At 43.4% G+C, this 27,539-nt stretch overlaps 1 protein-coding gene across 1 annotated transcript in view; it reads left to right on the top strand.

Annotated features, from left to right (window-relative positions):
* Positions 1 to 27,539, top strand: part of TRPC5 (transient receptor potential cation channel subfamily C member 5) — a 140,303-nt gene that overhangs the window by 74,273 nt on the left and 38,491 nt on the right. Inside the window, exons 3-6 of the mRNA XM_047764922.1 lie at positions 4,863 to 5,199; positions 6,528 to 6,667; positions 12,695 to 13,017; positions 24,569 to 24,764. Of these exons, the coding sequence (XP_047620878.1) occupies positions 4,863 to 5,199; positions 6,528 to 6,667; positions 12,695 to 13,017; positions 24,569 to 24,764 (996 nt within the window). The remainder of the gene's footprint in view (positions 1 to 4,862; positions 5,200 to 6,527; positions 6,668 to 12,694; positions 13,018 to 24,568; positions 24,765 to 27,539) is intronic.

Raw genomic sequence — 27,539 nt, 5'->3', positions numbered from 1 at the left:
CAAATCCCCAAATAGTTCTATAGGTTCAAACCACTCCCTATTAAAAAAAACCCAGGTTCTTTTTTTTTTTTTTGCATAATTTGACGAGATCATAAAATTCACATGTAATGCAATGGAGACAGAATAGTGAAAACAACTTTGAAAAAGAACAGAGAATTTATTTTTTTTTGAAAATTTAATTAGAATATATTGTATAGAGTTGAAAACAGAAAGTTGTAAACATTAAAATGGGTGAGGGAGAGAGACAATCCAGCCCTAAATTTTCTTATTTGATGGCTACAGTCATTCTAGTAATCTGGCATTTTTCTTCACACTCAAGGTTACTTGTTTACTTTTAGTAACATGGTGTGAAATGACTAAATGATTAATTCCAAGTTAAATAACCATCATCTTAGTGGCAAATTATCTGCCCACCACTTACGAAAATCATTGTTTACTTATACTTTAATAGTATTCGACAAGTAATATTTTTCTTTATATTAACAAACATATAAAATATTTTGTAGCACTACAATGGACACAATATATGAAGATCTGAAGGTATGATGACTATTTATAGTTACTACTTTGGACAGGAGACGTGTCTGAATTATTGCAGAAAGAACAGAGAATTTAAAAACTTTCTAAAATTTCAAAACTTACTACAGAGTGACTGTAATCAAGACAGTATGGCACTGGCATAAGGATATACTTATTGATAAATGGAATAGACTTAAGAATCTAAAAATAAACCCTTATATTTATGGTTAGTTGATTTTCAACAAGGGTACCAAAACAATTTAATGGAGAAACAGTAGTCTTTTCAAAAAATGGTGCTGAGACAAGTGAATATCCTTATGCAAATAAATGCAGTTGGACCCCTCCCTCACACAATATGCAAAAACTTAAAGTCAATCAAAGACCTATGTATAAGAGCTAAAGCTATCAAACTCAGAGATGGACATATAGGTGTAAATCTTTGTGACCTTGGATAGAGTGATGGTTTCTTAGATACGGCAGCAACAGCACAAGCAACAACAACAACAAATATAAAATGGACTTCATCGACATTAAAAACGACTACTCTAGGCTCTGTACAATTTGGCCTTTAGTGCAATCAAGCACACAACACATCCATACTGCTGTGTTTCCTGCAATCCTTCTTTCTGAGGCATCCTTGAATGCAACTAGAGATCGACTGTCAGTTGGAACTTCAATATGCAAGCAGGAATTAGGACTGCGCTTTCAAAGCTCACAGGTGTTTTAGGATTAGATATTACATGGTAGCTTAAGACAAGTTTGTCTTATAATATTCTAATTGCAGTTTGTTCTGCCAGAGCCCACACTACCCTATACTACTCTTGTCAGATCTAAAAATAGAAAATAAAAATCTGTCCAACTTTAAAATGATCATCTTCAGCCAAATTTAAAACCAGAGCAGAGGCATTGAAAATTAAGGTTGGATGGTCACATCGACTATTAAAAGACGCTTCATATCTGTATTTTTGCTTTAGGGGAGAGTGATTTTTTTGGGTCAGAGTTCTTGGGGAGATGCAAGGGGAAGTCCTAGGAGATCATAAAGACTATGGTGAAGTGGTCTGAATATCTGGTTCTGGCAGCAGCAGGAGGCAATACTGTAGAACAGCGAACTACAACCTGCTGCTTCTTTTTGTGAATAAAGTTTTACTGGCACACAGCTACACCCATTCATTGGCATACTATCTATCGCTGAGTTGAGTTATTGCAAAAGGGTCGATATAGTCTGCGAAGTCCCAAATATTTACTATTTGGCCCATTACAGAAAAGGTTTGCTGACCCCCACTGTGTAACATCAGTGATTCAGTCTGCATATCTCCATTTAGATGTCCCACAGACAAATCTAACCCAGCAGTTATAAAGATGCATTCATCTCCATAAAATTGTTCAGCTTCAGTGTTCCCACTCTTAGTTAATGGCACCCCAAAGAGAAACCTCCCTCCCTTTTACCTTCTTCACCCTATATATTACTTCACTTTCCATTCATCGCTACATTGTGCCAATTCCACCTCCTCACTGTTTTGAATCTGAGCACATCACTTCATTTCCACTCCCATTACTTTAGTCTGAGTCATGATCATTTTGTTCAAGATTGATAACAGCTTTCTAACCGATCTTCCTGCCTCCAATTTTGCCCACCTTCTTCCCCCAATCCATTTTCTACTCAATAACTAGAAGAATCCTTCTAATATCTCCATCTGATTCTGGCACATGCATAACAATACGATTCAATGAGAGTAAGTTCTCTCCCTTACCATGTGCTAGACATAGTTAAGTGCTTCATGTGTCGTAACTGATCTTAATCATCACATGAATCATATATGATAGATGTGGTTGCTAATGCCATTCTTTTGATGAAGAGTTTGAAGAGCAGAGAGAACCAATGCAATCTAGCTCAAATGTCTATGGCCTTAACTAGTCTACTGCTCTATACACACACACACACACACCTCCCTATCATTTGTGGCTTCCCACTGCTCTTAAAGTGGGTCATTCTAGTCATAATGGCCAAAGACTACATTTTGATCTTCTGTAACCCTGCCTAACTCCCCAGCCATTCCAGACTACTCTAGCTCCCATACCAGTCATGCTCTGTTTCACCTCCATACCTTTAGTCGAGTTATCCCCTCTGCTTTGGCTGTCTCCTCCCTTCCCCTCTCCTTCCCTACACCTAACCAGTTTCTACACAGCTTTTAATGCTCCACCCAAGTATCACCTCCTCCGGGAAGCCTTTCCTGAGCAGTCCAGTTTTGCCCTTCCTTCGGTCTCCCATTATGCCTTATTTTCCTATCTATGTCCATGCCTTTACTACTTTATAACTGCCTTCTTATATAGCCGTCTCCCTCAGTAGGCCATGTTTTCCGAGTGCTTTTTCCTATTGCACCCAAATATTTTGCTTTACCCTTCTACTTTTCCGTACTTTTTTCAAGGACTTTTACATCCCAGCCTTTGGCATAGGTTATATAATGCCAAAAAGAGTAGAAAGGGACCGTGCAGGCTTTTGTCATTTTGTGTGAATGTGTGAAAAGGAAATGTGAGGACAAAAGGAGGATCATGAACATCTTTGGAGAAAATGAGCTCACATGATAAAAAGACTTTCAAGCTTCTTTTTTATCATTTCATAAGAGTAAACTGCTTTAGGGTAGGCTAGACCCCAAAATGGATAATGGCTCAAACACAATAGAATTATTTTAGTCATGTAACTGTCCAAGATGGGTCTTCTTGGTCAGCAAGACAGTTCTCCTCCACATGCTCCTTGAAGGACAGAGAGTGATAGAAGCTCCTTAGTCCATCCCGAGTTACCACAGCCAGTCAGCAAGAAGGGGAAAGAATATGGAGGAGCACACATCCAGGACTTATATAGGCCAGACCTAGAGGCGCCATTCATCGTTTCTCATCACGTTCCATTGTTGAGAACTTGGTCATGTCATCAAGCCTCACTGCAAGGGAGACTGGGACATGGAGTCCAGCCATGCGCTCAAAAAAGAGAAGAATGGTTTTGGTGGGAAGCTAGTGACCTTCACAGATACAATGCCACTAAAACTGAGTTAGTTTGCCTTGGGTGTTAAGTAAATGATGGAAGAATTTTATTCTCTTGTACTAGTAAGCTCCATGGTGCAGCTCTGTTTAACTCTTCCCACAGGAAGCTGGAGTAATCAAATAGAGGTGATATTTAAAATCATTGCTGACAGTTGAGCTCCCTATTGAGTTGCTTACCAGGAAGTAGCAGCTGGAAAGTGACTTGCAAATGCTGGCGATCTCTTAACTATTAATTACTGACACTTTGTAGATTGCCTTTAAGTAAAATCCAAGCTGAGTTAGATACTGTCTTATGATATTGGCCCCCAAATAGATTTTCCTCCCTTTTTTTTGTTTTTTTAGGACCACACCCGTGGCATATGGAGGTTCCCAGGCTAGGGGTCAAATTGGCGCTGTAGCTGCTGGCCTACGCCACAGCCACAGCAATGCTGGATCCGAGCCACATCTGTGACCTACACCACAGCTCACAGCAAAGCTGGATGCCTAACCCACTGAGCGAAGCCAGGGATTGAACCTGCATCACCATGGATGCTAGTCAGGTTCGTTTCAGCTGAGCCACGATGGGAACTCCTAGATTTTCCTCCTTTGCATGGCTAGACGAGAGAGGGAGTTAAAGAGATGACAGAGTAGCTAGCTCTTTGCTAGCCAACCAAGAGGTGCTCAGAACCAAAAGGGGAAAAAAGAAACAATCCAAAAGGAAGTCATTTCCACTGCAAACCATAGCCACAGGCATGAGTTTATTTGCTGCCCGTTTGTGTTTGCCCAAAGTACACATTGGTCAATGACCTTATGTAAGCTAGGGGAATGAGTAAAAGTAAAGCGATTTGAAAGGAAATGTCCCCACAGTTCTCTGCTATAAGACATGCACGTTCCTAGGAGAACTTTGTAAAACAGCTGCCCAGGCTCTACTCCCCAGGAAGACTCATTTAGTCAGTCTGTGGTGTGACTTGGGAATTGGGATTTTTTTTGTTTTTTTCATGTTCCCTGGATGATCGTGATGCAGAACCAGGTTTGGGGAAGCATCTCTCTAACACAATGGAAGAGGGAATGGGGAGGCATGCCAAGGCTCAAGCCAGAGCTATTCTATTTAATGTCTGAAACTCATAATAAACCCTAAGGAAGAGGTAGTCTCCTAGCTTGACATGTAGAGCTCTTGCTGGGCTTAGACCCGTTCATGGGGACCTAGAAATCAGGCCTCCTCTAGGGATTGGCCACGCAGCCGGCTGTAAACTAGGAGAGCTATTATGAATGGAGACTTCCTCCTAGTCATCCCAGATGATGCTTAACTTGTTCTCTTCTTTTCCCAGTTTGTGGCCCAGCCCAATTGCCAACAGTTGCTTGCGACGCTCTGGTACGACGGCTTCCCTGGATGGCGGCGGAAACACTGGGTAGTCAAGCTTCTGACCTGCATGACCATTGGGTTCCTGTTTCCCATGCTGTCTATCGCTTATCTGATCTCACCCAGGAGCAACCTTGGGCTGTTCATCAAGAAACCCTTTATCAAGTTTATCTGCCACACAGCATCATACCTGACCTTCCTCTTCATGCTTCTCCTGGCTTCTCAGCACATCGTCAGGACAGACCTCCATGTACAGGGGCCTCCCCCAACTGTTGTGGAATGGATGATATTGCCTTGGGTTCTTGGTGAGTCAAAGGGAGCAGGAGCTATGGCCAACTGCCTTCGGGCCCTGTCTAAAGAAACTACTTCTATAGGCAGTTGGGCTAGCCATGAACTAGGGCACCTTCCCTCTGTGCAGTGGGAGAGTCCTTTGTTGGGAGTCTCAGAGATACGTTTCCTTCATCCCTAGGCCCTGGTCACTCAGTATCACAGTCTTCACGGTGAGATTGGCAATGTATCCAGGGCTCGTTTCTACCAACCTAACATCATCCAGGACAAGGAAACTGTCTGACAGTTGGTTTAGAAGGAAAGCCAAGTGTCAGTCAGGACAGGTTTCAGGCAAGCTATCAGGGCAAGTGCTGATCAGTCTATTCACAGCCACCTTTACCATAACTGCGGTTTTCTCATGGCTACTCTGCACAATCCCAGCACTTATTCAGGGTCCACATCCTATTGGGAAACTGATTTCACAACCAGGAGGGGAACCTGGAAAGTTCACACAATTCATGGTAAAAGCAGTCTTACCAGAAGTCTTCCAGGTATAATTAGATGGCATTGCACTCCCAGTGCACTGCCATCCTCCAAGTCCTTGCTACTCAAACTGTGGTCCCCAAATCAGCAATGTCAGCATCACCTGGGAACTTGTTAGCCACACAGGATCTCAAGTCTCACCCTAGGTCAATGGAATCAGAATCTGCATTTTAACATGATCCCCAGGTGACTCACATATATTTTAAGGTCTGAAACGCCCTGCCTTAGACCACAGCCACACCTTTTACTGCTTTCCACATTCTAAGGCTAAAGAAACATCTAGGTCATCAGGCCAAATTTCATGAAACTCACACACAATAAGAGAAGATAGAAGAAAAGAGGATAAATTTTTCTGGGCCCCATTGCCCAGCTTCAGCCCCAACATAATTTGGATCATGGCCAGCTCGTTCACCCCAAAACTCATTGAGAAGTTTTCCCTCTAGCACATAGTGGAAACTAAGGACTATGGGATAATGATGACCTAATTAATGTATGAATGAAATTACCCCCACTCTAAAATGAAAAGAGGGTAGAATAGGGCACCCTAAATTGCAAGAACATTTCAGTACTATAGGAACAATGTAAAAGTGAGTAGTATCTACAAAAATATAACATATGGGCATCTTTAGGTAAAACCTATTAGGTTTGGCAAGTTCAAGGCAAGGAGGTGAGGGAGCAAGGAAAGAAGAAAGTTACTACTATTCTAGGGGCTCCACTGACCCCCAATTCATTCATAGATTTCCTCTTTCTTCATTTGGGGGGCTTCTACTATGATGACTCTTCTGACCTGTGAAGAAATAAACCTTTTGCCTCCATTCTTCAGGTTTCATTTGGGGGGAGATTAAGGAAATGTGGGATGGTGGATTTACTGAATACATCCATGATTGGTGGAACCTGATGGATTTTGCAATGAACTCACTCTACCTGGCAACTATTTCCTTGAAGATTGTGGCCTATGTCAAGGTAACTTGGAATGTTTGTCATTTTAAAAAAAAATGATGATTTTGGTTACCTTAAACTTTAGTACTGGGAGCATAAAGAATTTAAGGGAAAAGTACTCATGACAGTCCAATCCATGTGGGAAAGCACCATATAAAGAGATATTCTTTCAATGATTTGGAAGCTGTGTCCACTTAAACCAAAGAAAGTGGAGAATGGAGCAATTAGCCAATGAATCCTTAGCTTCTTAAACTCTGAGAGTAAAAGGTTCTTCAGCCACCAACCCATCCAGTCAGTGTTTAAATCCTCTCTACAACATCCTCACCAAGAAGATGGCCCACTGATGCTTGCATAAGGGCAGAGACAGGAAATTCACTGAATTTCCAAATGCCTCTCTCAACTCTTGTCACTTCATTAAAAAGTGCTACTTTGCTTTTTCTAATATTCTTCTCCCCGTGACACATCCATTAGTAATTCTTCCTCCCTGTGAGGTCAAACAGAACAAGGCTGTTCCTTCTCCATAAAGTGCTTCGGATGAGAAGTCATCTCTCCTTAACCCGCTGAGTTTTCTCTCCTCAAAGCTAAATATTCACACTTCCCTCAAGTGTTCTTCATATGACAGGTAGCAAGACCCTAGAAACTTCACTGCAGGAGACATAGATCTTTTTTTTTTTTAGCTCTCTGCTGTATCTTTTTAAAAAAAATTTTATTAGAATGTAGTTGACTTACAAAGTTGTGTTAATTTCAGGTATACAGCAAAGTAAATCAGTTTTACATATACATATATCCATTCCTTTTCAGATTCTTTTCCCATATAGGTTACCACACAGTACTGAGTACATTTCCCTGTGCTATACAGTAGGTCCCCATTACCTGTCTATTCTATATTTTTAATTGTCTCTGCCTCCCACATCACTTCCACCACGAGGGCAATCATTCAACCTGTTATGAATCCAGCTTTTTCAGTATCACCCAACCTACATCGTTCTAACAATCCAGATAACACACACACACACACACACACAGAGTATACAACCTTGATGCTTTCAGCCTGCACAATGTACAGCCTGAATTATCCTGAAAAGTAGCTTCATGGCCAACACCTCACATTGGGTAGTCACAGGCTCTTTGTTCAGATTTGTTGCCATTAGATAATGGAATGGTTGCGCTCCTTCTACCCTGAATTGAACTCCTCCAGCATGAGGAAAAGCTGACAATTCTGTCTCCAAGATTGTCTAGTCAGTCATGCTTTTTGGCACTAAATACCACAGTAAGGAGTTTTAGAATGGGAATATGGCTGTCCCCCAAATTGCCAACAACTTAGTTTATTTTTATATCCCTAATATGCATATTGCATAAATTTTAAGACTGTGGTATCTAGTTATGTGGAGCATGAATATTGAATGCAGTCATGAAACATTTTTGAAAGAAGCTTAAGAGTATGCTTATACTTGTGGTGATCGTTTAACACATACTTACAACTTCCTTACAAGAAAAAGCTGGTAAAGGAAAATGTTTGAATCTCAAGTTAATGTGCTTGGATGAAATCCATGTCATTCTGGCACTGCCTTGACTAAGTAACACTGCCTGCCTAAAAAAAAAAATCTTCCTTTGGAAGTGGTATTTATACGCTGAAAGGACAATAAATTACGGATCTAGAAATTGGTGGATTCTACTTAAACAGGAAAGTTTAGAATAAATGCTCAAAAGGATTAACCCTTGGAGATGTGAAATGTGTTAACAGACACCCATTAGTTAATCACATAACCTATCCAACTTCACTGGCAAGGCTTCCAAGACACTTCCCCACCAGAGAGTTTATGGATAAATCAGCTCTACCAAGCTGCGTAAATGCCCCTCAACTGACAAACACTTAACTCAGAAAAAGACATTTGCCAAGAAGTTGGAATCCTTCTTTAAAAAGGAGAATTTACAAAGCAAGACATGCTGCATGCAGACTGGATTTGAAATGAGAAATGGTAAATGGACAGTCTGTTCCACTTGTCCACAGAGGTACACCAGTTTGAAATGAACTTCTCCAAGTAGCCAAGCCAACCTCTAGAGGTAAAGACACAGGGCTGGTGCCCAAATTCTTTGAAAAATTTTAGATCACCATTGTACTGAGGCAGGACAGAAGCACCATGGCATAACCAGCCTTAAGAAGATCCTTTATCAGAGTAAAAAACTAGTCATATATATGCCCTCTATGCTAAATATATACACACACATATATATATATTCCACTTCACATGGCCAACAACAAGAGGAAGCACAAGCCACATGCCAAAGTACTCAAAAGGAACAAACACATAAGATCAGCCCTTGATGCCCCCAAGATAACCCTATAAATGAAGAATAATTGTCCTTTTGTCTTCTCGATTTATCCTACCACCACTTTCCACCATATGTACAGACTAAATCTGAACTTTTATACCCATTGAGTTGTGATCCTTTCTTCAGCCAGAACTTGGATGAAGACACAACTCCCACCATCTTTATTACTACTGAATATTCACATTTAGCCAACCCTCCTCATAGTGTGCTTTTCATTTAATGGAGTGTAATTCACACCCCCTTTGAAAGGTACAGAGGCCAATTTTCAAGCTGTGTTCCATAAGAAAAATCACCTGCTTACCAATATCACTAACTGAAGAGTCAAGAAACCTAAATTTATTCCCTGCTCTGATATCTATGAGCTGCAAAAGCATTTGACAAAGTTCAACATCCATTCATGATCAAAACTCTTACGAAAGTGGGTATAGAGGAAACATACCTTAACATAATAAAAGCTATTTATGACAAACCCACAGCCAATATAATACTCAACAGAGAAAAGCTGAAAGCCTTTCCACTAAAATCTGGAACAAGACAAGGATGCCCATTCTCACCACTGTTGTTCAACATAGTACTGGATGTCCTAGCCACAGCAATCAGACAAACAAAAGAAATAAAAGGCATCCAAACAGGAAGAGAAGAGGTAAAACTGTCACTGTATGCAGATGACATGATACTATATATAGAAAACCCTAAGGACTCAACCCAAAAACTACTTGAACTGATCAACAAATTCAGCAAAGGAGCAGGATATGATTCACATTCAGAAACCAGTCGCATTTCTACATACTAACAATGAAATATTAGAAAAGGAATATAAAAGCACAATACCTTTTAAAATTGCACCTCCAAAAATCAAATACCTGGGAATACACCTGACCAAGGAAGTAAAAGACTTAAATGCTGAGAATTATAAAACATTAATCAAGGAACTAAAAGAAGATGTAAAGAAATGGAAAGATACTCCATGCTCCTGGGTTGGAAAAATTAATATTGTAAAAATGGCCATACCTCCCAAAGCAATCTACAGATTCAATGCAATCCCTATCAAATTACCCATGACATTTTTCACAGAACTAGAACAAACAATCCAAAAATTTACATGGAATCACAAAAAACTCAAAATTGCCAAAGCAATTCTGAGGAACAAAAACCAAGCAGGAAGCATAACTCTCCCAGACTTCAGGAACCACATCTTGAAGTTAAAACTTATGCAGAGTTTCAATATATTAAGGAGCTCAAAGGAATGAATTTAGATTGAGAAATGAATCTTCCAAGCCTCCTCTTTGGTTTCCACAGAGGCCACCAAATGCTTCCATTGAACCCTCATGCTTTAAGAAATACAATTTGTGGAGGTCCCGTCATTGCTCAGCAGAAACGAATCCGACTAGTATCCATGAGGATGCAGATTCGATCCCTGGCCTCACTTAGTGGGTTAAGGATCCAGCATTGTTGTGAGCTGTGGTGTAGGTCACAGATGTGGTTTGGATCCCGTGTTGCTGTGGCTGTGGTGTAGGCAGGCAGCTAGAGCTCCAATTAGACCCCTAGCCTGGGAACCTCCATATACCGTGGGTACAGCCCTAAAAAGACAAAAAAAAAAAAAATACAATTTGTAAAGCACTTGTATTCAATTGGGGGTCAGCAAACGATGATCTAGGTCAAACTTGGGCCGCTGCCACATCCATTTGTTTACAAATTGCCTGTTAGTTAGAAGGAAAGCCCACGTAGCCCACAAAGCCAAAAATATATACTATCTGGCCCTTGGCAGAAAAAGTTTGCTGCCCTCTATGCTAAATCAGCTCCAAATTTACTCCCTGCTATCATGTTCTACAATATCTTTCTCCAAAAATGTATTTGCAAAGCATAGATTTGCCAGGAGACTCATCTTTCACATGTTTGACTATAAATCCAGACTCACCACTCCACAGGCATCCGACTTCCCTGTGGTTACAGTTGTGCCTGTGGAGAGAGAAAACCCTAAATTATGAGCTATGCCTGTTCCAGTTGATAATTCCTAGTTCCAAAATATAGGTCTGTTTTGTTATCAGCAAAGAATCTCCATCTTTCACATAGACCTCAAAACCTGTAAAGGCCTTTCTACAATATGTGCTGTGATAGCAACTATTATATAAGTAGCATTTAATAGAAATAGTGCTAGACTGTTTAGAGATCTGAGTTTTAGTCCCAACTCTGCCACCAACTTGCTGTGTGACCTTAAGCAATTCACTCTGCCTCTCTGGATTTCAGTTCCTCCCCTTGAAAATAGGCATAACACTGCCCACACCTCACAACGATGCAACAAATGTTTTCTTTGGCAAGGAAAATGGAGAGATACAAGATTTGGCCAAGAGTGTATAAAACCAATTGGCCACCTCAAGCCTATTGGAAACAGAAGCACAATTGTGGCAAGTTTTCTCCAAACTCTTCTGACAGTGAGGAATATTGGATACACATAAATGATTTGAAACTGGAAATGATACCAGTTTCCTCAGTTGTTGGAAGTGAAGCACATTTTAGAAATGCTAACAATGTATTTTGGCATCCAATGCAACATTTTCTCGGGAAAGTTGTTTACGTTTAGTCCTGAGAATTGTGATATTTAGATGAGAACTCAAGGCAATATGCTTCAGATTGAATTCCAGGCAAAAATCTACTTCTGTCTTGGGGAAGGTAAAAAGCAATTTCTTGTATTTCCATAACATCTCCCCTTATGGAATACACAGACTTTCACATATGGGTACATAATCACAAACACGTGCAGTGGATCTAAGTATATATTATCTTCATTCTAGATGAAGTTGAGAGATAGAGGTAGTTTTAAGAGACAAAGCCTAAGTTGGAGCTCAGGTCTCACAACGAAGCCATTTTTCCACAAGGCATCCACCAATATTCCCAGGGCTGAAAGTCTGAGAAAGACTGAGAAATGGGCAGCCAACCCAAGAAATACTAGCTCTTCCCCTTCTTCAACCCCAGGGTCCTTCATTTGTGCTAGAGGGTCAATCCAACTTGTCAGAATGTCAAAGAAACAATAAAATCCATCCATACACCACTCTGTGAGCAGTACTAAATCCACTACCTGGGACAGTCGACATGCCATTTGTAATATTATGGGAGAAAAGAGGGTCGGCGGAAAACTCTAAGTAATGACCCTTTAAAGATGCTCTGTCAGCCCCAAACTGCAGTTGGCAGGGCAGTCAAGATGAACACTGCGCACTGGGGAGGCTGAACCCATCCCTTGCCCTTCATTACCTACATGTTATTCACGGTGCTCAGAACAAAACGGAGGACTGGGCAGTAAATCTGATGTGAAATCTCATTAAGAGGCAGAGTAAGTTGGCCCCACTCCTTTGGACATACCAGTGGCTCTTTTCCAGTGACGCTCCCCAACAATCTGGTCAACTCACGGTGTGAAAATATCTGTTGATAAACCACAGGTGGTTGCTCCAGATGATGGCTCTGAAATTCATTTTCTATGTATATGTGCTGTGTGTATATTTGGGTGGGAGTAGGAGGAAGAGAGTTATTAGCATCATGTATTGATTGGGTGGGGGAAAAAGACAAAAGAGCGCCAGTCACAGGGCCCTGTGGTAGCAGTGAATGCTTGATGCTTACTTTGGTGGCTTTGGGGGGGGGAGGGGTACAGAAGAGAGGAAAGGAGGGGAAGTTTTGCAAATGCTCACTGTGCCTCTCATCTTGTTCACTTGTTGTTTCTTTCAGTATAATGGTTCTCGTCCAAGGGAAGAATGGGAAATGTGGCACCCGACTCTGATTGCGGAAGCGCTCTTTGCCATATCCAACATTTTAAGTTCGCTGCGCCTCATATCCCTGTTCACAGCCAACTCCCACTTAGGGCCTCTGCAGATCTCTCTGGGACGCATGTTGCTTGATATCCTCAAATTCCTCTTTATCTACTGCCTGGTACTGCTGGCTTTTGCTAACGGATTGAACCAGCTTTACTTTTATTATGAGACCAGAGCTATCGATGAGCCAAACAACTGCAAGGGGATCCGCTGCGAGAAGCAGAACAATGCCTTCTCCACGTAAGACTTCCCCTCTCCTCTGCCTTTTGTCTGCTTTCTCCTTCCTGGCCCTATTTTCAGTCCATGGCTTCATCACTACCCCCTTGACATTGCATGCAGGGCTCACTTATGGATCATCCCGAAGGGGCTGAAGTGGAGGAAGATTCTTCCCTCACTGCAGGGGACTAGGACAGGAAGTAGACATAGACTGAGGGAGGAAAGAGACAAACACATAGGCTCCCAGGAACTCATCTAAAGAGTTCCTTCTGAACTGTTCTGGCAGCATCCCATATTGCCAGGAATTCATGGCAAGGGGTTAAATAGTTCCTCACTCAAAAAAAAGCATTGCTAGCCAAGGAAATGAAACAGCAATACTATACCTCTCCACAAGTGATCACCAGAGCTAACGCAACTATGCTGAATTAAGAAAGAAAAGAAGGGGGAGTTCCCTTATGGCGCAGTGAGTTAAGCATCTCAGGTCGCTGCTATGGCATGGGTTTGATCCCTGGCCTGGGAACTTCCACATGCCAAGAGTGCGGCCAAAAAAAAGGGTGCAAAATTATCTTAATGTACCTTGTGATATGGTGATTTATAATAAGACATTTGTATTTGCTCTTAGTTCCCATTTCTGGCACAGAGCTCCTAAAAGTCTTGGAACTTCATAAGTGATGAGAATAGTAAAGGTGTCCTTTGGTAATGAGGTGACTTTTAGGCCTTGCCTAAGGATGGGGGTGATATGCCCCATGTGATTAGAGGGTTGAAATTTTCAGGGGAAGAGAAAGGGACTGGACATTAAGTTCAATCACCAGTGGCCAATGATTTAATCGACTGTGACTATGTGATGAACTCTCCACAAAAACCCAAAAGGGAAGGATTCAGAGACCTTCCAGGTTGGTGAACATGTACATTTGAGGAGAGTGGGTGATCAGAGAGGGTGTGGAAGCTCTGGAGACCCCACCCCACATAACCTTGCCCTTTGCATCTTCTATCTGGCTGTTCCTGATTTATATCCTTCTATAATAAACCAATACTCTAGCCATTTAAATGTTTCTCTGAGTTTTGTGAAGCACTCTAGCAAATTAATCAAAGCCAAGGAGAAGGTCATGGGAACCTCCAATCTATAGTTAGCTGCTCAGAAGCACAGGTGACCAGCTGAATGTATAATTAGGGTCAGGGAGTGGGGGAGGGGGAGCAGCCTTGTAGGACTGAGCTCTTAATCCTTGGAATCCGATGTTGTCACCCCGTAGTGTCAGAACTGAGTTGAAGGGTAGGACACCCAACTGGTATCGGAGAATTGGTGGCGCAGGAGGAAAATAGCTCCCTATACCCACAGGTTGGAATTGATTTAAGAACCCCTTACATGGTGTCAGAGAAATGGGATTTGCTAGGACAGCCCTGGATCATGATAACATATGGTTTGGGAAGAGAAAAAATAAAAAAGGGGGGATGACGAACCTTTGATCCTTGGCTGGCTATCTAGTAACCCACGGTATGAAACTGCAGTTACATTGCCACTGATAGGTAAAAGTTACCAATGGAATTAATAACAGCAGTAAACCCAACTCCCAAGGAGTCATTGGTTATATAAGGAAATGCAAAATAATAAGAATCATGATAAGCATATAATCCCTAGGTTATTGTCATCTACAAGAGCTAAAATTAAAGAAAGTGCTGAATTAGGCCTTGATGCTAGGCCAAGCTCAGATTTGGGTGGGTCTGAGCTTGGGCTTCTGGCCACAAAACACCCTCCCCCCCCACCCCCAATTTGAGGTAAAAATTGTGCAGAGACAACAGATAGTACCTCTAAGATCTCTGGTTACCAAGAAGTGAGTTAGCATGGGAAGAGGGTAAAACTAAGAAACTCCTGAAAGCAGGGAGTATAGTGTGAAGGAGTTGTTTCTGTTTGTGGATGAATATCATCAGCTTCCTGAAGAACCTTTGCCAAAATGGATCATGAGAGTGACTAATGTAGGAGCTGTGTCTTTGGCTTTGGTGGAAGACCATGTTTGGGTTGATGCGGGACCTAGAGCTCACCACTGAACCATCACAGATGGCTATATGTGATCCAGACACAAAGCAGGTTATTCCCGAGGGAACAGCCAGCCTGGTGGGCTGGATAAACACCACTGTGAGGTCTGTTTACCCTGAAAAGAGAGGCTGTCTGTCTCCCCTGATGAATGCCAAGTAGAGCACCCCAGATGAAGCAGCTGATGCTTGATGTGAGCCATGTGGGACTGGCTTTGTGATGATTAAGATATTCACCCACTGAATATACTGGTTACCTGGCTCATGGTAAATGCTGTGGCTAAGGGGGGGGGGGTCCCTTTCACATGGGCACCCCATATAACCTCACTGCTGCAAAACCAAGGGAAAGTTCTGGAAGCCTTATCCAATTTGCTGTCTCAGCTTTCCCTCAGGGGTCTTACATATGATGATAAAAAAAATTAGGTTAGTCAACGAGGAAATGGGGAGAGCCAAAAAGGTAGAAAATTTTAACCAGTTATTAAGAAGTAAGATGAGGAGTTCCCGTCGTGGCGCAGTGGTTAACAAATCCTACTAGGAACCATGAGGTTTCGGGTTCGGTCCCTGCCCTTGCTCAGTGGGTTAAGGATCCGGCGTTGCCGTGAGCTGTGGTGTAGGTTGCAGACGCGGCTCGGATCCCGCGTTGCTGTGGCTCTGGCGTAGGCCAGCGGCTACAGCTCCGATTGGACGCCTAGCCTGGGAACCTCCATATGCCGCAGAAGCGGCCCAAAGAAATAGCAAAAAGACAAAAAAAAAAAAAAGAAGATGAATAAAGCAAATATTGATAGAAGTTAAATAAAGAGGAAACAGAGGGGAAAGTCACAGGACTCGCCTCAGCAGGGTGGAAATATTTAGATGGTTATTAAGAAACAGAATAAATAAGATGGACATTGATGGCATTAAAACAAAGTTTTTAATATAGTGCTACCAAAGGTTGGGTGGGACAGAGGGACCTTGTTCTGATCCCCCAACATTAAAGGGCAGCAAACAAGTCCACTCTATTTATCCCAATTTGGAGAGATTTTAAAAGCCAGAAGGCAGAGATTACAAGGAGAAACGTGTCTAGGAAGTGCTTGTGGGAGTTCCCATTGTGGCTCAGTGATAAAGAACCTGACCAGCATCCATGAGAACATGTCTTGAACCCTGGGTTCGTTCAGTGGCTTAAGGATCCGGTGTTGCCATGAGCTGTGGTGTAGGTCGCAGATGTGATCTGGCATTGCTGTGGCTGTGGTATAGGCTGGCAGCTACAGCTCTGATTTGACCCTTAGCCTGGGAACTTCCCTATATCATGGGTGTGGCCCTTAAAAAAAGACAAAAAGAAAGTGCTTGTGGCAGTGTTTAGTCAAGTTAAAGACTGATAAAATGGCCAGGGTCCCTTGGCTTAACCCCTGGATGGGGACACAAAGCTTTTTGCACAAAAGTGGGTAAAATGGTCAGAAGGTGGAAAAGGAAGTCTCCTGTCTATATCAAGGAGTCCCATGAAACATGGTACCAAAACCCATTGGTCAAGCCCTGACTCAGGCTACAAGGAGTCTGAGAGAACATAAGAATGTGAGGGTTGGAGTCCCCATTGTGGCTCAGCAGGTTACAAGCCCAACTAATATCCATGAAATTGCGGGTTCGATCCCTGGCCTTGCTCAGTGGGTTAAGGATCTGGTGTTGCTGTGAGCTGTGGTGTAGGTCACAGATGCGGCTCTGATCCAGTGTTGCTGTAGCTGTGGTATAGGCCGGTAGCTGCAGCTCCAATTCGATCCCTAGCCTGGGAACTTCCATATATGGCACATGTGGCCCTAAAAAGAAAAAAAAAAAAAAAAAGGCAAGGATTGATAGGATCATGAAAACTTGGAATGCTTGAGCAGGTTTTAGGTAAAGAAGTTGTGTCTTGGAATTCCTGCTGTGGTGCAGTGGGTTAAGTAATTCAACTGCAGCAGGTCTGGTCTCTGTGGAGACTCGAGTTCAATCCCTGGCCCAGTGCAATGGATTGAAGGATCCAGCACTGCCACAGCTGTGGCTCAGATTCAATCCATGTCCCAGGAATTTCCATATGCCATAGGTGCAGACATAAAAAATAGAAAGAATTAAACTAACAGAGTTCCCATCATGGCTCAGCAGAAACAAGTCTGCCTAGTATACATGAGGATGCAGGTTTGATCCTTGACCTTGGTCAGTGGGTTGGGGATCTGGTGTTGCCGTGAGCTGTGGTATAGGCCACAGCTGTGGTTCACATCTGGGGTTGCTGTGGCTGTGGCGGAGGCCATTGACTACAGCTCCAATTCAACCCCTAGCCTGGGAACCTCCATATGCTGCAGGTGTGGCCCTAAAAAAAAAAATAAATAAACTAACACATTTGAAAAGAATTTTAAAAAAGAAGTTGTGCCTTTTTTACCTGAACATTTTCTGACAATGGATATTCGGTCTTTCTGGAGAATACTTCTCGTACCTAGTATTATAAAACTAAAACCTGTTAATGAAGTCCTAGTAGTAACGACAGGTAGGAACATTAAGAGTTGATGGAATTAGGAGTTCCCATCATGGTGCGGTGGAAATAATCTGATTAGGAACCATGAGGTTGCTGATTCAATCCGTGGCCTTGCCCAGTGGGTTAAGGATCCAGCGTTGCCGTGAGCTGTGGTATATGTGGTATATGTCATAGATGCGGCTTGGATCCCTTATGGCTGTGGTGTAGGCCCCTGGCTTCAGCTCCAATTGGACCCCTAGCCTGGGAACCTCCATATGCTGCTGGTGTGGCCCTAAAAAGACAAAAAAACAAAACAAACAAACAAAAAAGAGTTGATGGAATTAGGGGTAGGGGAATTGGTCGGTTTAAGCAGGCTTCTCTCTTTTACCTGATTGTATCGTGGGACTGGGACACTGTGTATGTTTCCCCCACCTGGCACTGGAAAACCGAAGGCATATCAATCTGCCCTTTCAAGCAACGTTCATCGGACGTGCTAACTGGGAACCAGTAAGACTGCCTGAGCCCACCCAGTGAGGAATAGAAGCTGGAATGCTAGCAGGGACACGTTCTCTGTGCCGTAGCCCTGCGTGGAGTGGAGAGTGGGGCTTATGGCAAAAGCCTGTGAGCACCTCCCAGTGTTGACTGCACCCCTTTCACAGACGTAAGCTGGAGAGGGGCTAAGCTAAAAGTAAGATTAGCGTCAGCTCAACTTCTGGCATTAATTTCAGATTTCAGGTGGGCCACCAGTCACCCAGCAGTGATTGGCAATGTCTCTATTCCCACTTAGGACACAGGAGACGGGTCCTGACCCTCTGCCCATGAGTCCACTATGGCTGGACATGGGGAACCCCTGTGCCTTTTCTTCTTAAACTCAACACCTACTTCTCTAGGACCTTCCAGCCTCCAGAGTGGCTTTTATTTTTTGATCGATCACTGCTAGGGGAGGCAGACAAGACACAGAAAATATGCAGAAGTCAGAAAAGCATGTTGGGTTCCAGAAGGGGTCCTGAGCTCACCCCAGACTCAGGGTCCTATACTTTGTCCATCTCCAGCCCCAGTTCTCAAGAGTGTCCATTATCCAGTAATCACAGCGATGACCCAAGGTCATGACAGAGTCCTAGTCATTAAATTAAGACACAATTTCCCCCTTAACTTTAATAAACTAAGGCAGTTCTGTGGACTCAGACTTCCTAGAAACGTGTTAAATAACAGAGTCCAGGGAAAGAAAGGAGGTTTCTGCTTGGCCGCAAGTAGCACCACCAATAGAGAGGGGAAACAACAATGCTAGGTAGCCTACCCTTATTAGATGCTTCTAGCAGCATGTCCTAAAATGGATTAAAAATAACCACAGTCCAAGGGGATATGAAGAGACATGAAAACAAGGTCTCTAATCAAGTGAGTTTGGGAAATGCTAGGATGGATTTAAGACTTCTTCACTGCAGGGCTTCTCAGAGGCTTTCCATTGTGAGTCTGTAATAAAGGGAGAGGTTTTCCAAAATGTATTGGTCAGGATGATGTTCCAGTGAACAAAGTCTGGAACATGTTGGCTCACCCCATCGCCCGCTTTGCAACACCCACCCTCCACACCGCCATACTCCCTGCCTCTCCTCCCAGAAGTCGGGGCAAAATCTTAGATGCGGAAACCAGACTTCCATGAGAGGGGAAAAGGAGCCAGAAAGGGTTAACAAGGAGATAGCACTGCTTAGGTTAAGCCAACCAGGAGCATACGACAGCAACGGGTCACCTTGTTAGTTAGTGCCTCTTAACTAGGAACTGCTTCCTCTCCTGCATTACTCAAGGGACAGAGCGCACATCAGCCTGTTTTCAATACAAAGAGCAATTCTGTAGTAGCTTGAGCAGCAGGAGACTGTATTTGTTCCCATCAAAGCATTTGACAGAATTGAACACCTGAATGCAAGGTGCCTTTCAGGACACCAGGTCCCTGCCAATTACCCTTTCCTGTGACTTCTGCTGAGGAAGTTTAGGAAATGCCTCCTTGTAAGTTTGCAGTGATTATTAACACCCCTGTTGCCAACTGACATTTTGCTCCCATCACTTGCCCAGCAGGGACAATTGACAAGAATGGGCACCTGTCGTCCACAAAATTCTATCTTGGGGTGTCAGGCCTGAAGAAGCATTGTCATGCTGGGGCCAATTCAGCGGTAATGTTACTGCAACTTCCCTTCTAGGTGTTTTTTTTCCTCCATAGAGATCTGACTCAGAATTATGTTTTCCTTTAAACGCTTCAACTCGGGCATTTATAATACCTGCTAAAATACACGCAACTAGAGCGTCAGAAAGACTCTGTTTTTAGAGAAGGGGAGAAGGGAGCTTGTTAACAGACCTGACGTAAACTATAGCATCTGCTTGTTGTCACCCTTTTCCTTTGATGCTCCAGAAATGTCATTGCTATTCTTCAACTTAGAAAAAGAATTTTTTTTTCCTGGGCACACAATTCAAGGGGACCTTGTCCTTGCTGACAACCACATGACAGTATTCTTGGTGGTCTGGGTTCAGTATTCCAATCCTGGGAGAACCTGGCCTTCATCCACTGTCAAGAGCAACTGAAAAGTCATCCTTTTTGGTTTTTTTCTTTCCAATGGCTGCACCAGCAACATATGGAAGCTCCCAGGCTAGGGATTGACTCCAAGCTGCAGCTGCAACCACTGCAGCTGTGGCAAGGCCAGATCTTTTAACCCACTGCACCAGGCCAGGAATTGAACCCACACCTCTGCAACAACACCAGCTGCTGCAGTCAGATCCTTTACCCACTGCGCCAGGCTGGGAATTGAACCCACACCTCCGCAGAGACCCAAGTTGCTGTAGTCAGGTTCTTAACCCATTGTGCCACAGTGGGAACTCCTAGAAAGGCTTCCTTCTGAGTGCCCGGGACTTGTGAGAGAAACATGGTAGAACTGGCAAGAAGCTCACTGGCAGGTTCTGCTTCTCCTTCAGAGGTCTTGACCTTCAAGTCCAGCTGCCTCCTGAACACCCCTGGCTGTGCCACATGCCTCTCAAACACAATGTCCACAACTATACTCCTCATGTCTCTATCCCCACCCCAAACCTATCTCCCTTTTAATTCCTCCATGAAATGACAGGAGGCAGACTCCTAGGAGTCATCTGGAACTCCCACCCTGTCTCTCAAGCAACACATCCTGTCTCTCACTCAGCACTGTCAGTTCTTCTTCCTAAATATCTCATCCATTCATCTTCTGTGTACACACGCAGGTGCATGCACTCACACAGATGCTCACACATGTGTGCACTTGTGCCACTGTCTCATTTCAGGCCCAAATCATCTCTCCCCAAAACTGCTGTGCACTCACCTAGCCTCCCTACCTCCAGTCTTGTCTCCCCTCAAAACAATTTCCCACTTGGTAAATACCACTCTTATCTTGAAGACCATGGGTCTCATGCCTGCCTGGCATCTGAATCTTCTCCAACGTAAAATTCACTTCTTTCCTGGAGGGCACAGGGCCTGAGAATCTGGATGCCACCTCCCCAGGCTCCCTCTCTTCCATAGTTAACATCTTGCTCTTCCCAGTGATGGAAGAGTCTCTCAGCCCTCTAGGCCCATGTATATCCCATGCCACTCCCTCTGCCTGGGCCACCCATCCCCAACTGGCCAGCCTGGACAACTCTTACCCAGGCTTCAAGCATCTGCCAAAGTCTTACCTGCTCTATTTGGCCTTTTCTTACCCACTCATACCCCACTCTCAGTTACAGGCTCCTTCTGCTTCCCATGGCATTCTAAGCGCATCTCCATTACAGTAGGTGACCTAAACTAATAAAGGTAATAGTAATAATAATAATAATGTAATAGATCATCTTATTTTAGTCACTTGCTGTCTCTCTCTCTCACCCCGCTGACCGAGACCCCACTATACTAGAAAGCCTTGCTCCTACTACAGAGGAGCCTAAGACAGAAAGAGCTTCAACATGCCTAGTGAACAATTAAGGGAAGTCAAACAAGAGCCGGGCAGAGGGGACAGGACGGAAGTGGAAGCTAAAGGTTGGGAGCTTTCCAATCAGAGTTAGAAGCTTGGCAAAAGCAGGCTGAAATGAGAAAACACAGGTCCAGGGACATGCAAAATGGGTAGAGAGCACCAAAGAGATGATCATGTCTTTGCTCCACGGCACATGTCTTTGCTCCTTTATCGGCACAGCTTGTGAAGGACAGGATGATGGCTCTGCTTTCTCCTAAGAAGCCTTTCTTTTCTGGAGGAGTGAACATCCTCCAGTTCTTCACTGGTCAGAATGAAGTCTAGACGGGAAAACCTTCCTCATACTGCTTCTACTTTTGAAAGATGAATGCCTCATCCCAAAAATGAGACTTAACAGCAAGTATTGTAAGGACTATAGTTCCCATCTCTATTCTCCTGAGCCCCTTGTAGCTTTGCAATCTCTATGGAGGGCTCCCAACACACACAAATCCCCCCCCCTTAACCAGCTGGTGGGGATTTGTCTTCCAAACAGTTAATATCAAGCCTTCTTGAATCTTGGTATCTTCACTTTGTGCTCCTTCTTGAGCTAGCAAGTGCCATATGTTTGTTGACTGTCTGCTAAATAAAAAAAAAAAAAAATGGACTGAGGAGTTCCCGTCATGGCTCAGAGGAAACAAATCTGACTAGTATCCATGAGGATGCAGGTTCCATCCCTGGCCTCACTCAGTGGGTTAAGGACCCGGCGTTGCTGTGAGCTGTGGTGTAGGTCGCAGACGTGGCCCGGATCCCATGTTGCTGTGGCTGTGGCTGTGGCGTGGGCTAGCAGCTACAGCTCTGATTCAACCCCTAGCCTGGAAACCCCCATGTGCCTCGGGGGCTGCCCTAAAAAGCAAAAAAAAAAAAAAATGAACTGAATGTTTTCTCTAAAGTCATCTCCTTTAACATCAAAATAACATGCCTTTGACATTAGGATTCTGGGGTTTGGACATCCAGGTTTTTTCATCCCTGTGGTAACTGTCTTATTGAACTGACTACCAAGTAATAGTACCCCTAGGTAGTGGCCCTCTTCCTGTGAATTCAACTGAGTCTAAAAGCCACAGAGCTTCCTACAGATATCTTTCTAGCATGCACTTATCTAGCCCTAAGGTCAGCCCCTCATTTTACTTAGGCACGCCCTGCAATAAACCTGCAATTCTCCTAATGCCCAGACCACATTGTGGCATTTGGTGCCCTGTGTTGAGGGCATTCTCACTATCAGCCACCAAAGTTTGGGGGCACATTTTTTCCTTTTCTTATCTCTTGTACAATTATGCCCATAGGGTCTCCTTGACTAGAATATCACCACAGTTGAGTGCAGATTTTAAATGCCTAGACTTTAGCTTTTGAGAAATTTGTGTATCCGCCATTGTAATGGCTAGTAAACTCTACACTCAAGCATGGTTTTTTTTAAATGTTTTAATTTTTTTTTTTTCTTTTTAGGGCCGCACCCATGGCATACGGAAGTTCCCAGGCTAAGGGTCAAATTGGAGCTGTAGCTGCCAGCCTACACCACAGCCACAGCAACTCGGGATCCCACCTGCATCTGCAAACTATGCCACAGCTCAAGGCAATGCTGGATCCTTAACCCACTGAGCAAGGCCTGTGATCAAACCCACATCCTCATGGATACTACTCTGGTTTGTAACCTTCCGAGCCACAATGGGAACTTCTCAAGCATTAATTTTCATTGTCATGGGGCTGGGTGTGAAGGAGTGGAACATCATCCACTCTGGCAAAGCAGCCAATGAAGTAAGTCCCTGCCAACATATTGATGACATACTTGACCTGGCGTGTGGCTTTGTTGTCTGTCATGCAATCAACAAACCCTTAATGAGTGCTCTCTATATTCAAGGACATTTGACTTCCAGAGACTCTGATTCTTCATTGTCATTCCTATTTGCTGCAGCTGCTTTCTATTTTTCTGAACCCTATATTCCCTAGCTTTTGTTATCCAGCTGCTGGGTTAGCTGCTTGAACCATTGCTAGCGCCTTGCCTGCCTTGAGTCCAAGTGGACACTGCCAGGTTCTAGATAGGCCTTCCTAGCAGAACCAGCCTCCTGAACCCCATAGCTCTCCCACTTCTGACACTCTGCCTGGCTCCATGAGGCCTTGTATGGCCTGGTCCAACGTGTGAGCCTCCAGGAAATTCAGATCCTGTGATAGGTCTGACTTGCCATATTCTGGTTCTTGTTTTCTGGCCCCTAAAGTCCAGACTCTCATCTTACTGTTGATTCTCAAATGCTTCACCATCTGGCACTTACTTTCATCAAACAAAAAACAGACTTCTTCTTCCTTGGCTAGTTCTCAAGTAATGTGATGCTGAAAGGATAGTAGAAGCTATCCACAATGATTAGAGAAGAGCCATTTAACAGGCTGAAAACAGCCATGTGCCTGTTTCCCAGCCAGCCCCAAAGGAGGCCCCCTAAGAATCAGGGCAATGCAGACCTCGATCTTCATCCACATAAACTAACCCCCACTGCGCAGCCTACTGAATGTGCAATTGTCAAAAGGATTGGAATCTTGCAGACCTTAATCCACTAGTAATAGTAACAGTGATATGTGTTCATTTTTCAACAAATATTATTGAGTGCCTATTATATGCTGGGTACATAGTAGCTGTATGTGTCTCTTCACTCATAGAGCTTACATTCTAGTGGGGATGAACAGAAAATAAACATTCAAACAAAAAAATTACCTAATAATATAATTTTAGGGAGTTTTAAAAGCTACCAAAAACTTAAGACAACAGGATAGAAAATAACTGCTGGAGCTCCTTTAGGTAGAGTGACCCAGGGGAGCCTGAGGAAGTGACATTTGAGCTGAGACCTCAGTGATAATGAGACACCATGCAAAGATGGGAGGGAAGACCACTTTAAAGACAGAGGAAACCTTTAAACCATTTCCCGTACACACCCGCAAAATGAACCCAAGAACCGATCCTTAAGCCTCTCAAAATACAAGACCAAAATAGATGAGATCATCAGTCTACCTGCCTTTGGGATGCAAATCGGGCAGCCTCCTTATTGATTAAGCACATCACCTCACGTTTTGCTCTTTTCCTGCTCTTCCTAGAGAATTAACCAACCTACTCTTTGATCTCTTTCAGGCTCTTTGAAACCCTTCAGTCACTCTTCTGGTCTGTATTCGGCCTTTTAAATCTCTACGTCACCAATGTGAAGGCCAGACATGAGTTCACGGAGTTTGTGGGAGCGACCATGTTTGGGACATACAATGTCATCTCCCTGGTAGTGCTGCTAAACATGCTGATCGCCATGATGAACAACTCCTACCAGCTTATTGCCGTGAGTAGCTTTGCTTTACAAGGGTGTTTAACCTTGGTTTCATGAGCACTCACAGTGGTCTGGAGGCCATTGGAAACCCAACAAAACAGTGCATCTGCCTTGGTTATTTTTCATTAGCTTTTCCAGTTGAATCATTTCTTTCCAAGGCCAACTCAGTTTGGACTCTTAGTCCACTGAACCTTGGTAATCTAGAAGATGTCATAGTTAGTAAGACTTTCTGGTTACCTTTCAAAATTATGTCTAAATCTGTGTTGCCTTAGTAAGACGAGCCCAGGAGGTATGAGCAGCTTGGCTACAACATGTCGCCTCGCTAATCTCTAGGGTTGATTGAACTGATCCATCCTCACTGCAGACATCTCCCTCCCAAAACTGAGCCGTCCATTGCCAAGGACTTTCAGAGAGTGGCTATTTTTTTTTTTTTAATCAACAATATATGAGTAACTGCAGTCCGCTGTGAGATGCTCTTAAGTAGAGTCTATTGCTGAATCTTTTTTGACCACTATGTTGTCATTTGGATCAGTAGCATTTATCGCTCTAAACTAGAAATGGTGAAGGTATAAGATACGGGATCAGTTCAAGCCCTGTCCTGATTTCTGATGTCAAAATAAATAGCTAACCTTAGCTTATATTCTTATGATCTACCTCTCATTTCTAGAAACAAAATAAATATTAGCAAAGGAATTCTGGCTGAGGTCCTATTTAGTTGAATATCAGTAAACTTGGATGTTTAGCTGTGTGTATATATATATATATATCTATAGACAGATAGATAGACAGACCACATCTTCTTTATCCATCCATCCACTGATATACACTTAGGTTTTTCCATATCTTGGCTATTGTGAGTAGTGCTACAGTGAACATGTGGGTGCAGATATCTCTTCAAGATACTGATTTCACTTCCTTCAGATAAACACCAGAAGTACAATTTCTGGCTCATATGGTAATCCTACTTTTAATTTTTTGAGGCCCCTCCATGCTGTTTTCCATAATGGCTGCACCAGTTTACATCCCCACCAACAGAACAATAGGGTCTCCTTTCCTCTACTCCCCCCCCCCCACCACTTGTTATCATTTATTTTTGGATGAGAGCCATTCTAACAGGTATGAGGTGATATTGTGGGTTTGGTTTATATTTCCCTGATGACGAGTGATGTTGAGCACATTTTCATGTATCTATTGCCCTTGTATGATCTTTAATATCCCTGTCTGCTCTGATATTCTTTGAGTCTGAGTGTCTGTAGAGGAACCATATAGGCTTTCAAGGTCCCTTCCTAGCTTAAAATTCTGTCCATATGTTGCTTTTGAAATGTAATATAGTTCAATCTCAGTCTCTCTCCCTCTCCCACCCACCTCCCGCCCCCGACCCCGGCTCCTTCTCTCTCTCTCTCTTCCCTCAAACCCACCTAGCCCAAAACTCTGAAACCATCTACGCTAACTCCTAGCCGGTCTCTATAAGGGGGAAGACATAGAATCTCAGTGGTTTATTTTTCCACCAGCATACCTATTATCCAAAGCACCTTCCCCTACCAAAGATGGCAGTATTCACGCTGAGGTATTTGTCATTTTCTCCCTGGATGTCTTGCAACTGATTGTTCCAAATGGCAGTGGAAAGGGAGATATTTTCCTGTCACCCAATGTAGGGCTGTGGTGTCTCCCACTGAGCTCAGTGACATTTTGCTAGGAAGGACAGAAATCTTCAACTCCAGCTCTCTTGTCACCACCTGCTGGTTGTAAGCTGTGCTTTAATGCCACCTACTGCTGCACTTGAAGAAAACACTTGGACTTGAGAGAAAGCTGGAGAGTGGGGTTTGCAAGAAGATGGCCTCAAGAGGGTCTGTACTATCTCATGCATCTAGAGTCATGGCCAACCATTCTGAATACTACCTGCTGCTTTGGGATCCTCTGTTAACATGTCTTTAGCATTTGGAACTGGCTCCAGTGGGATCCTGATATGGGGGAGCCTGAGTCCAAATATATCTGGTTCTTTTTACATAGCAAAGACCAAGTAGATTTGAATCCACTTGCAGCCTCTCCACTTGAGTAGCGAATGCAGTTTTAAGACACATATGGGAGAAAGGTTACAGGAAGGGAAGCCAGTGAAGACAAACCTCTCCTATCTCAAAAAATATTGCAGGCTAACTCGGTCTAAGTAGAAATTCAGTTGTTGACATGCTTCATTGTGAATGTGTTCAGTGTATCTTCTAGGACAGGGCTCAAGAACACCAAGTAATGCCATCCCATGAAGGGGATGTTCTCAATGTTCTGTGCAAGATGCAGGCTACTGGAGAAGTGCATATATGGCTCTGTGGCAGTTCATATTTCTGCATCAGAGGAGGTTCCACTGCAGTAGTGAATAGTCAGCCTCAAGATATGGGGAAGTAGGGGTCACCCCAGGCCTGCACTCTGTGGTCCCACTCAACATCAACAGGTGAAGCTGGTCATACTATATATCATTATTAGCGTCATTTGCAATTAGCTGTGATATATTCTTCCCATTTATCCTTAGTCTCCCTCAAGCTACTTATTCTCCTCTGTGGCACTTCTTTCAACACATCTACCTTGTCATGGCTGTTCTTGACATGCATGCTCCCAGTTCCACCAAGTGAAGCTGCCCTTGATAGCATTTTCATCAAATGCACCCATATAAAAATATTAGGTGGGAGAAACAGACCAGTCCCACAAACGTCATTTAACTTAGACCCTATCCCTGCCCCAACTCACCCACAAGGGGCATCTCTGTTGCCTGAGATGGGTCCTCAAAAAACTTGAGGC

This window comes from Phacochoerus africanus, chromosome X (genome assembly GCF_016906955.1).
Source record: "Phacochoerus africanus isolate WHEZ1 chromosome X, ROS_Pafr_v1, whole genome shotgun sequence".
NCBI classification, from domain to species: domain Eukaryota; kingdom Metazoa; phylum Chordata; class Mammalia; order Artiodactyla; family Suidae; genus Phacochoerus; species Phacochoerus africanus.
Note: the sequence above shows the minus strand (reverse complement) of the source record. Positions and strands in the feature narration are given on the sequence as shown.